Below are 11,146 nucleotides of genomic sequence, written 5' to 3' on the forward strand. Positions count from 1 at the left end.
TCATAGCTGTCCTGTAATTATAAAACAAAGGTTTTGTTAATTCACAGAAAATGCACCTTTCTTACTTTCCTTCTTTCTTTACTTACAGTGTGATGGTATATCATGAAAAAAATCATTAAATATGTATCTATTAGTTAATTGCATGAGTGGCATGGATTACTATTAGTTTTTGGATGGATGGCCATTGGGAAGGTCTTCCTCAGTAGGAAGAGTTGTAAAACCTCTCAAAATATAGTAAAAAGTTGAAAATGTATGCTTTCTTCAAAAATGCTTTGAGGCAACTGTTGTTGTGGTTTGGCGCTATATAAAAATAACATTTTATTAAACTAAACTGAATTGAATCAACTTGACTCTTCCAAAGACATCCAGTCGACCTGATTGGAATCTTTGTAGGGCTGATTCTGGCATGGAGGGCATGGGATGTGATGGTAAGTAATGTGTGTTACACACAGACACATGCTCATATGGTGGAATAGTATATAATAATGCAGTTTTCCTCTGGATAACTGCCCTTCACTTAAGTACCTAAAGCACAGTGCCCAGCAATTTCCCTTAGAATAGTTATCCCTGAATCAGAAATATATACATTCTCATTCATCCTCCTCTCAGTCATCTGAATTTTTGCTCTGTTTTCAGCGAGAAACACCTAAAAAGTAAACGCTGAACTTATGCTATATTACTTTTGTTGATAAGCCTACGTCATACTTGCCCTCATCCTCCCTCATCAGGTTAGCAGGTTTCTGAGTCACTAATTTGCGCTGCTCTTGGTATAATGCTGGTTACTAATTGCTGAAATGCACTGGCTGGTCTTTATATATAAATTAAAGAACACTGTTAATAGATCACACTGTGATTGCAGCATCACAGTCATTTGCTTTGCTTAATAAACCTGTCCCATAGCCTCTAAAATAAAATACATTGTATCGTAGCCATAGACATACTACTTCAGGAATATATATCATATTTATATTATAAATATAAATATATATGACAAACCTCACTAACTGAATCTTACAGAGCTTTTAATACACTTATCAGTTCACGCAGTTCATGATCTACACTGACAGTTCATGGAAATCTGTGTTTTTCATGCAAGGTAACAACTGGGCAAGAGTCAGCATGAATTGTAAAATACAGTTATAAATGATAATGATCTGTGTCGCTTTGTCAACTTTGTTGGAGGAATGTATGGTCCATTGCTATGAATTATGAAATGGCATTTTTTCCTCTCTTTTCATAAAGGATGATAACAGTTTATACTAAAAGTGGCGATAAAGCAACTATTTCCTTAGTATTTGGTAGTATTTGGACAATTAGAACTGCTCAAAGGCGCCACACAGATACTTCTGGGTCACTGCTCTCACGTAGGAACCTTCCTGAATAAAACCGGAATGCACCCTAAAGTGGGCCTCAGGTCCGTTATTTTGAGACATCAAAACACACTTTCCTCACGAGTTTACAGGCTAAATTGCTAGTTTCTGCTCATACCGAATACAACCTAAGACCAATAAGACTTTTATTTTTGTTAAGCGCTTCCTGCCCAGGAAACGCTGATCGCTGTGTGTAGCTTGAGTGCAGAGGAGGTGCGCAGACTGCTGGTGACTGCAGGGCGGACGGAGAAAGACTGCAGGAGTTTATCTTGGTTCCGCTGGTGTTGTGTTGGTGGTTTGAGTGCAAAGATGTTCCCTGCAGTGCTCACAGTGTTACTGACTTTCTTCAGCCTCGCTGAAAGCAAACAGAAAGACTTTTATACTTTTAAAGTTGTGAATAGCAGGGGTAAGCTGGTATCTCTGGAGAAATATCGGGGTTCGGTAAGTACGACTCACAACAGCTTAAACTACAGATGTTAGAGCGCAGTTTCTCGGCATGCCAGCCCTTTGCTTGAATGAATGTTGCATGGGAATGTTGGCTTCTTTCTTTCTTTTACTTCTCTCCATGAAATGTTGTTTGTAGATGTAACTAACACAGCAGTGATGAGAATCAGTTTGACTGTGGGCTGCTGGTGGGGATGTCCCGTCATGTAGCCCGGATAGCCTACGTGGCAGGCCTGCAGCCCCTGAAGCTGCAGAAAGTGCTGAGATTTCATTCAAACAAGTTACGGATCACCAGACCGCGTTAGCCCTAATCTGTCTGAAGACTTCACTCTATCTTCACTCTATCCGTCATCAAAGGTAACGGAACATACATGAGTTTGGTTTTTACCCCAGTTATTGTAATAAAGTTGAAAAATAAATAAAAGTAATAATGCAACAATGATGTATATTATATATGACAGCCTTTATATAAAATGATAATAATAAGACAAACTGCATCTTTTTTGACTTAGCTGTTTTTGACTTTATTTGCTTCCAAATTCTTAATCACAGAGCTTTAAATGATTATTATAGACGGTATCTTTTAAAAAGATATCCTTTATGTAACAAGGTGAAAGACTCTCTGGATTTTGTTTTAACCATAAACACAAACAGACAAATTAAACTATAAATCTTTCGCACACTACAAGTGAATGAACACAGTTTGTACACCACAGAGCTGTAGCAGTGCACTTTTTAAGGAAGAGTTAGTGTAACTAGTACAGTGCCTAAATGGGTTGAGTGTACGTATAGTTCCAATTTACATTTCATGTCAGCAAGGAATAATTAAATGTAAAAGCAAGACTGAAAACTGGTGTTCCATTACACATGAGAACTTTGCTGGACCTGCTGTGCTGCCTTGTAGATTGGACAAACAACCATTAAGATAAGACACTTGCTCACACACTGACATTCAAAGATGTTCAGTAATACGTACTGGATACCAAAGACAAGCAAAGCTTCCTAGTCTAAAAAGTGAAGCCAGTGGGAAATACTTTTAAACCTGCATTCTTTTTCAGTGAGTCCAAAAAATGGATGATCTTTGAACCAGTTCAAGACAACAGTAGCACAGCATGATAGTTATTCACTGCATCTCACTTCAAAATGTTATATTCAGTTTCAGTTCAGTTGTATTTATAGTGTTAAATCACAACAAAAGCCACCTCAAGGCGCTTTATATTACAAGGCAAAGACCATCCAATATTAGAAAAATAACCCTAACAATTAGGGTAAGCACTTCTACATAACATCTGCAGCACTATAATGTCAAGGATTTGTTTGAACCATTTTCCCTTGATGTCCTTATGCACATCCCATAGTTGAAAACAGTCAAACAGAGTCACTCTCATTTAATGGGTTATTGTGTTTTCCGTCTCCCCTCCTCCATCCTACCTCACCTCACTCTTTTCACACCCTCTTCTCATTCTATATGCATGTGTGTCACACATTATTATTAAGTTATAAAAATAAGATATCGGCACTTTGTGACTTTGTGACTAATAAATCAACACCAGCTGCTTCTTCAGCGAGATCCACATTCTGTGGATGAACTCCCACTCCACTGTCGCAGATTCCAGCATGCTGATTATAGTCCTTGATCATACTGTAGTGTAACTGTGGTTTCTTGTATTTTGTTCGAGTTTTTTGTTTGTTTTGTTTTATTTTAACTAGAGTTGTTCTTTGTGTGATTTTGGGGTGTATTTCTATTTGCTGGTGTTTTCCTGACCTCTCAGGGCCACTGTATAAAAGGCATCAAGGACTGCCAAAACAGCAGCCCTACCAGTGACAGCATACCAGTAAAGAAAACATAAGGCAATGGGTTGGCTTGTCCACTAGTAAACTGAGTGCAGATAAGGCTTTATTAGATGGCTAGATTGTAGAAGTAGAAGGTACAGGACAGACTGGGGCTGCTGTTGATATACACCTAGGTATCCTAGGAAAAAATGCTTTGTGTGTGTGAAACTTTAATGCCAGCAGATTTTTTCTCACAAAGGCAAGTGTGGCTTTGTGTGTGCTAAATGATCATCCATGAGAAATCACGGGTGGCAGACAGTAACTTTAATTCAACAAATGGGAGTCATCCAATGACCCCGTACACTACCTTCTCAGCATTACACCCACTAAGTTTGAAGTTAATCATATTAACTGTCTTTGAGATATGGTACCAGACACATACAGAGCTTAATTTATTAGAGATGTGGATATTTTCAGTATCCCATGTCATATATGTCACACTTGCAATTGTATTATCTTGACACCAGATGTCACTAGATGATAAGATTACACACTGGTTTCTCAGGAAGCCATACTTCTGCAGTGATGATCTTCTCTAGTTTAACTGCGAGTTAAAGTATGAAGCTGTGACATGTATTAATGTGTATTAGGATACTTATTAGTCTCTGTATCTGTGAATGGCGTCTGTAACGTGTAATGGCCTAAATCACAGTTATCTGTGGTCCAAATAATTAGTCAATCAGTGGGACGGCCACACTTCACTTTTGCTCTTTTTGAAGAAGGAGCCTGTCTGTCTGTCTGTACACAGTGGGGCAATACACACACTTAAAAAGATGACAGAGGCCTGTAATTTTCATCATAGATATACGTCAACTATGACAGACAAAATGAGGAAAAAAATCCAGAAAATCACATTGTCTAATTTTTAAAGAATTTCTTTGCAAATTGTGGTGGAAAATAAGTATTTGGTCAATAATAAAAGTTCATCTCAATACTTTGTTACATACCCTTTGTTTGCAATGACAGAGGCCAACTGTTTTCTGCAAGTCTTCAAGGTTTTCACACACTGTTGCTGGTATTGTCGCCTATTCCTCCGTGCAGATCTCCTCTAGAGCAGCAGTCCCCAACCTTTTTTGCGCGATGGTTTATGTCTGACAATATTTTCACGGACTGGCCTTTAAGGTGTCATGGATAAATACAACAAAATAAAACCAGTAGCAGTACCAAAAAAAAAGAAAATGTATTCATAACACACGGGAAAACACCCAGGGAAACCGAGTTAACAATAAAAACAATAAAAAATAATGATAAAAACCGATAAAAACCATAAAAAAAATTTCACACCCAAGCCTCAACTCCGGAACCAAACGACTCATGGTCCGGTACTGGTCCGTGGCCCAAGGGTTGGGGACTGCTGCTCTAGATCAGTCATGTTTTGGGGCTGTCGCTGGGGAGTCTTTGTCTGGCCTGTGTGCCTTCTAGGACTGGGCGATATATCGAGTTTTTTAAAAATATCGATATATTTTCATACGAAATATAAGATGTGACAATATTGTTTATATCGATATAGTATATGTTACGTTATAATTATACTTGTGGAGTCGCAAGTTTGCCTCTCTTTCATCCACTTTTGTCTCTATGCAATGTTACTGGGCCTCGCCTCTCCTTCACTGAACAAAACTCCCCCTCCCCCATCGCTTCACCTGCAGGCAACGACAAGATGGACACGGAAAATCTCCGTTAATGAGTTACCGCGGATTGCCCAGTGCGTGAGGCTGGACGGCGTCAACGTGTTAGCGAGCTAACCGCGCTAAGACATGCATGGCCTAAAATCCTTTCATTTTCTCCAAAAACGACAGTGCGCCTTATGTATGAATTCTGGTTGTGTTTACTGACCGCGAACCAATTTTATGTGGTACACGGCACTCAGCAATCTGTCAAGAAATGTTTTAGTTCGACTTTGGAAAGCTATGGAGCTGCACCGCTTGATGGATTGTCGGAGCATTACGGCTACCGTAGTCCAGAGCCTCGCGGAGTAATACGTACTGTGCTTCAACGTAATATTACCATGTGTGTATAAGGACCATAAATGGCACCTGTTAAGAGACACGGTTACGAAGCAGATTTCAAACTCCAGGCTGTCAGTCACACAGTAGAACTTGGGAACAGAGCAGCTCTGAAATCTGTCTTTGTTATTATGCTCAGCGTCTTTTAGTTTACATTTTGACTGCACAACTGTGAGCTTTTTGTTATGCACAAAAACAACATTGTTTTCTTTTATTTATGGAGCATTATTATTTAATAAATGCTGATAATTTATTTTTGAGTAATTTCTTCATGTACATCTGTGCTGTATGTTAATAAACGTGCCTGTGTGACATCTGGGACACAGCTTTGACTAAGAACTCTCTTTTTGTTCTTACCTTATGGCTTAAAAATAAATATCGAGATATATATCGTATATCGCCATCCAGCCAAAAATTATCGAGATATGAATTTTGGGTCATATCGCCCAGCCCTAGTGCCTTCTCCACTTTGCTGTCCATATTCACTGTCACAGTGCAGTAAAGACAAAAATAGTCTAAAAAGAGACAACTAAACAAACAATTTTACATCAGATATGGTCTCAGTGAAAGTAACCGTTATTTAACATAAATTAATGAAAAAATATCCATATCTGTTTCAGTTATAGCAGGTGGCCTCTTCACTGAATGTGTCATCCTCAGCAGCCTTGTAAAATTGGTCAATGGCAACCCCTAACTAACACATATAGCTTTATAGATCCAACATATACTGTACAGTGGGGTGATTCAATCAAGTGGTTGCCAACTTTATGTGAACTACATGCAAATAAAACTGCAAGTAGTTCATTTAATTATGCATGTTTAAAGAAAACATATATACTGACACATATTAAGCTAGGAAAGCTTTTGTGGTGTTTTTACAGTGTTTTCTGGTGGCTTTAGGTTTCCCTGGTGGTAAACGTAGCTAGTGAATGTGGCTTCACTGAGGAACACTACAATCAACTGCAGCAGCTCCAGCGGGACTTTGGTCCATATCACTTCAATGTGCTAGCCTTCCCCTGTAACCAATTTGGACAGCAGGAGCCTGGCAGTGACAAGGAGATTGACAGCTTTGTGCGCAGAGTCTACGGAGTCTCCTTTCCTCTGTTCAGCAAAATTGCTGTTGTTGGCACTGGAGCCAACAATGTCTACAAGTACCTTCTTGGTGAGTAAGTGCCTCTCTCGGGGGGGGGGGGGGAATAGAAACCTTTGAAGCAAAACTTAAAACAAAAAATGCTTTTTTAAAAGGTTACAAGCTTACACTAAACTGTTATTCAGACATCTATGTCATTTAATCTTTTACAGAGGCATCTGGAAAGGAGCCTGACTGGAATTTCTGGAAGTATCTAATTGACATTAACGGCAAAGTGGTGGATGCATGGGGACCAAAAGTCTCTGTCAAAGAAATTCGCCCTAAAATTGCTGAAATGGTGCGGCAAATAATCTTGAAGAAGAAAGAAGAGCTTTAACACATTTCGCTTCAAGACTCTACTTAATGTTAATACCACAGGGAAACTGTGGCAGGTTTGAGCAGAAAATGAGTCACTGCTTTGGTAACATTACACTAAAGCCATGGCTTATTCATTTGTGTTAAGGAAGTAAAACGATTTGTGGTAGGTCTTGTTTGTAGCTATAAATCATTTTTTAAAAAGGTGGCGCTACAGGAAATAGAAGATCAAATACACTGGGGATTAAGGCAATATAAGGTGTGATCAAGCAGCAACCCTCAGGCCAAAGAAAGGTTCCAAACATTCCTTAAATAGCTACACGAAGCTGGCTCCAAAATGCGTCAGTACTTTTGGCTCACATGTCTAAAAATCCTTGCAGGATTAAAAAGCACACACTGGAACAAAAATTGTATTTGGCCTCTAATGATACCTAGGGGTGTGGCTGCTTTAATCGACAGGTATGCTAATTTAAGTCTCACAACCTTCTCTCAGTGTTTGTGGTGTTGGAGTTTATCCAAATTGATCAGCTACAACTATACTTCTTTACTTGATCGACTTAGTAAGATTCAAAGCTCCCAAATGTGTTATGGAAATTTTCATCCTTCTGACACCTAAGTTTAAGTGTACTGTAACAGAAAACTTCATTTTTCTTGAATCTGTACTAAATTTTCCACAATTTCATTGTAATTTCTTTCCTCTACTTACATTTTATTGTTCTTATTGTCATTCTTCCCATGCTTTGCTCTGGTTATATTTAGAGTTCCTTCAGTTGTCCAAGCCAGTAGTGTTAAATAGTACATGGTCTCTTCTTTTCTGTTCAGCAAATGATTTAATGGGCATATGAACAATTGATCAGTAGTTACAAGACAAATGTCTATATTATTAATTAAATGTTAAGCAAAAATGAACGAAAATATTTTTGTCGGTTCATTTAAAATGTTTGGACCCCAGATTGATTGGATGGCGGAAGTAGTGGACCTCCAGCTATTTTAATAGGGGACCCCTGAGATAGTCTATATAATTATTAAATTGAAACAATTATTTGGGTTTAACATAAGGAAATGTTAGTTAGTGACCGATTAGCCTGGTGACCTTTCCGTGTTTCTCATAATAAACCATTTCAGTGCCTCATCTTCAGCTGCAGGTCTAAACATCCTTCAGTTCAGTTCAATGCAGTTAGAGCAGTAGAGCTAATGTCTGAACTACAGAACTGACTTTAATCAGCATTCAAGCTCATAGTGAGTTCTGTAGTCAAAAATCATTTATTTGTACCGATTAGCTAATGAACATGGCTTTCCCCAACACCCAACTGCTCATCCTCGCTAGAAACCATAAGGGGGAAAGCATAAGATGCTAGTTACTGCAGCCCCAAACAATGACATTCCACCACCATGCTTGACTGTAGGCAAGACACACTTGCCTTTGTACTCCTCACCTGGATGCCGCCACACACCCTTGACACCATCTGAACCAAATAAGTTTATCTTGGTCTCATCAGACCACAGGTAATACATGTCCTTAGTCTTCTTGTCTTCAGCAAAATGTTTGCGGGCTTTCTTGTGCATTATCTTTAGAAGAGTCTTCCTTCTGGGACGACAGCCGTTTGATGCATTGTGCGGAGCGTATGGTCTGAGCACTGACAGGCTTACCCTTCACACCTCCAACCTCTGCTGCAATCATACATCTATTTTCAAAAGACAACCTCTATGATGCGGAGCACGTGCACTCAACTTCTTTGTTCAACCATGGCGAGGTTATGTTAGGTTCTGACTGGAACCTGTGCTGTTAAACTGCTTTATGGTCTTAACCACCATGCTGCAGCTCATTTTCATGGTGTTGGCAATTTTCTTATAGCTTAGGCTATCTTTATGTACAATAACAATTCTTTTTATCAGATCCTCAGAGAATACTTTCCTATGATGTGGCATGATAAACTTCCAGTGACCAATATGAGAGAGTGTGAGAGCAATAACATCAAATTCAACACACCTGTTCTTTATTTGTACCTGAGACCTTGTAAAACTAACGTGTCACATGACTCCTGGAAGGGAAATGACAAACTGGGCACAATTTGGACATTTTACTTTAGGGGTATACTCACTTTGAAGCAGATTTTAATCAGGTTGGTACAGTTATGTTGAGTCAGTTCTTAATTGCACTGGAACATGTGGCAATGATTAAAAGCTACACTTTAGCTATTAGCAGTGGCTCAAGGTCAAAGTAGCCATTCATTTTACCTGAATTCTCAAATCTCTCTCTTCCTAATTATGTCCCTATTTCAGTCATTTTACTTTACTTGTTGGTGTAGGTATTATGGGCACCTGAGATGAAATTCCCCCTGTTTGAAAAACTGAAATATATGCAAGTATTTGATGTTTAAATTTATAGGTGCCAATTTTTTGTATCTGAAGCGGCACAAGTATTACCTGTTTTATATAAACATGTAAAGAATAATCTTATTTTTTAATACTATACCATTAGGCTGAATGTATGTTTGTTTGTTTAGAAATAAATATGCTAAATGATGTCCCTGTGTGGTGAGAATGAAATAGCTTTAAGACTAAAGCATAGATTTTGATGTTACAGACCTGATCTGATATTTCCCCATTAAAATGTAGTTACCAATCTCCACTTCGCTTTTAGTGTCACTGTGAAGGCTCTTGGCTATTGGTGAGTGTTCAAACTGTATGTACTTTAGTTAAATGGTAAATTAGTTAAACTACTACTAAAGTACATTTGCTTCACTTGATGTACTTACCTACGTTAACTGTAATGACTATTAACAGGATACATTGTTTTAACAAAGTAAATGATGAGACTATTTCGGATTTTTCAAGTGCTTATCTGAGTCAACACAGTGAGGAGTGCCAGAGGAAACAGAATACCCAACCACAACCAAGAGGATACATTCCCAACCCACGGAGCTAGATACTACAGATTACACCCATAATTTAGGAGTGGAGTGGATGGAATGTCACACATGCAGTTCTGACTAAAACCTCATTGTGCACTTGTGGAATCAGCGTGAGTGTTGTTTGTGTCACAGTGACCAGCACAATCACTTTCAATGACTTGTGACAAATGCTGGTTGAAAAATGGGATGCCAACCCACACCAGTGTGTGACCAAGCTGGTAACCAGCATGAGGAGGAGATGCCAGGCTGTTGTGACTGTGTATCAGTCACAACAGCCTGTCAGGAAAGGTAACTCCAGTATCAACTTCGGTCTATTAAACATCCGCTCCCTCACTGGTAAGGGACATCTCATCCAGGATCTCCGATCGTAAGTTGGACTTTCTTTGCCTGACTGAAACGTGGCAACAGCCCAATGATTTTGTTTCTCTCAATGACTTCACTCCATCTGAGTTTGTATATACCTGTCAACCTCGCAACTCGGGGAGGGGCGGGGGTCTCGCGATAATTCACCGGAAGCACTGGAAAGTTCTCCCTGTCTCTGCCCCTCTCTCCCATTCATTTGAAAACATTGCATTACAGCTCCCTGGATCTATCCCCACCAGTATATGTAAATCGGCCACCTAAGCCAAATAAGGAGTTTTTAAATGAATTTTCTGCTCTACTCACTCATTTCTCTATACTTTCTCCAAATCTGATAATTGTTGGTGACTTCAATATTCATATGGACAGTGACAAAATCCCTCTTTCCAGAGATTTTACCCCCTGCCTGGAAAGTTTTGGGCTTCTACAGTACATAAAGTTTTCTACTCATTCTAAAGGACATATCTTGGATTTGCTCTGTTGTTGTGGTATTACCCCTACACATTGTAAAGACACATTGTTTCCCCAGTCTGATCACATGTTTCTTTCTTTTAATGCAAACATAACCACTTTCAAAACCTGTACTCCTCGTAATATCACTTTTAGGAAAATTAGTAATATTAACCCAGCTGTTTTTTCATCTGCCATCCATGACCTTCCATCTATCCACAGCTCCTCAACCCCTCATGAACTTGTTTCTCATTATAATGTCAACCTCCATAACCTTCTTAACATATTTGCTCCCCTTAAACATCGAACTGTCTCATTTTCCCG

General features: G+C 39.0%; 1 protein-coding gene across 1 annotated transcript; it reads left to right on the forward strand.

Annotated features, from left to right (window-relative positions):
• The first annotated feature begins 1,466 nt into the window (after positions 1-1,466).
• On the forward strand, positions 1,467-9,729 carry gpx7 (glutathione peroxidase 7). Its single transcript, XM_084910871.1, has 3 exons — positions 1,467-1,811; positions 6,554-6,815; positions 6,956-9,729. The coding sequence occupies exons 1-3, from the start codon at positions 1,680-1,682 to the stop codon at positions 7,117-7,119; spliced, it is 558 nt and encodes a 185-aa protein (XP_084766997.1). The 5' UTR covers positions 1,467-1,679; the 3' UTR covers positions 7,120-9,729.
• The last annotated feature ends 1,417 nt before the right edge of the window (positions 9,730-11,146 follow it).

The sequence above is a fragment of the Perissodus microlepis genome, chromosome 17 (assembly GCF_051167445.1).
Source record: "Perissodus microlepis isolate ML-2025 ecotype Zambia chromosome 17, ASM5116744v1, whole genome shotgun sequence".
Taxonomy (NCBI): domain Eukaryota; kingdom Metazoa; phylum Chordata; class Actinopteri; order Cichliformes; family Cichlidae; genus Perissodus; species Perissodus microlepis.

Bases quoted from the DNA above. Each gene is read 5' to 3' on its own strand.
- gpx7 (XM_084910871.1), top strand. From the start codon at position 1,680: ATGTTCCCTGCAGTGCTCACAGTGTTACTGACTTTCTTCAGCCTCGCT. The intron at 1,812-6,553 runs GTAAGTACGACT...TGGTGGCTTTAG, and splicing joins TGGAGAAATATCGGGGTTCG to GTTTCCCTGGTGGTAAACGT. The intron at 6,816-6,955 runs GTGAGTAAGTGC...AATCTTTTACAG, and splicing joins TGTCTACAAGTACCTTCTTG to AGGCATCTGGAAAGGAGCCT.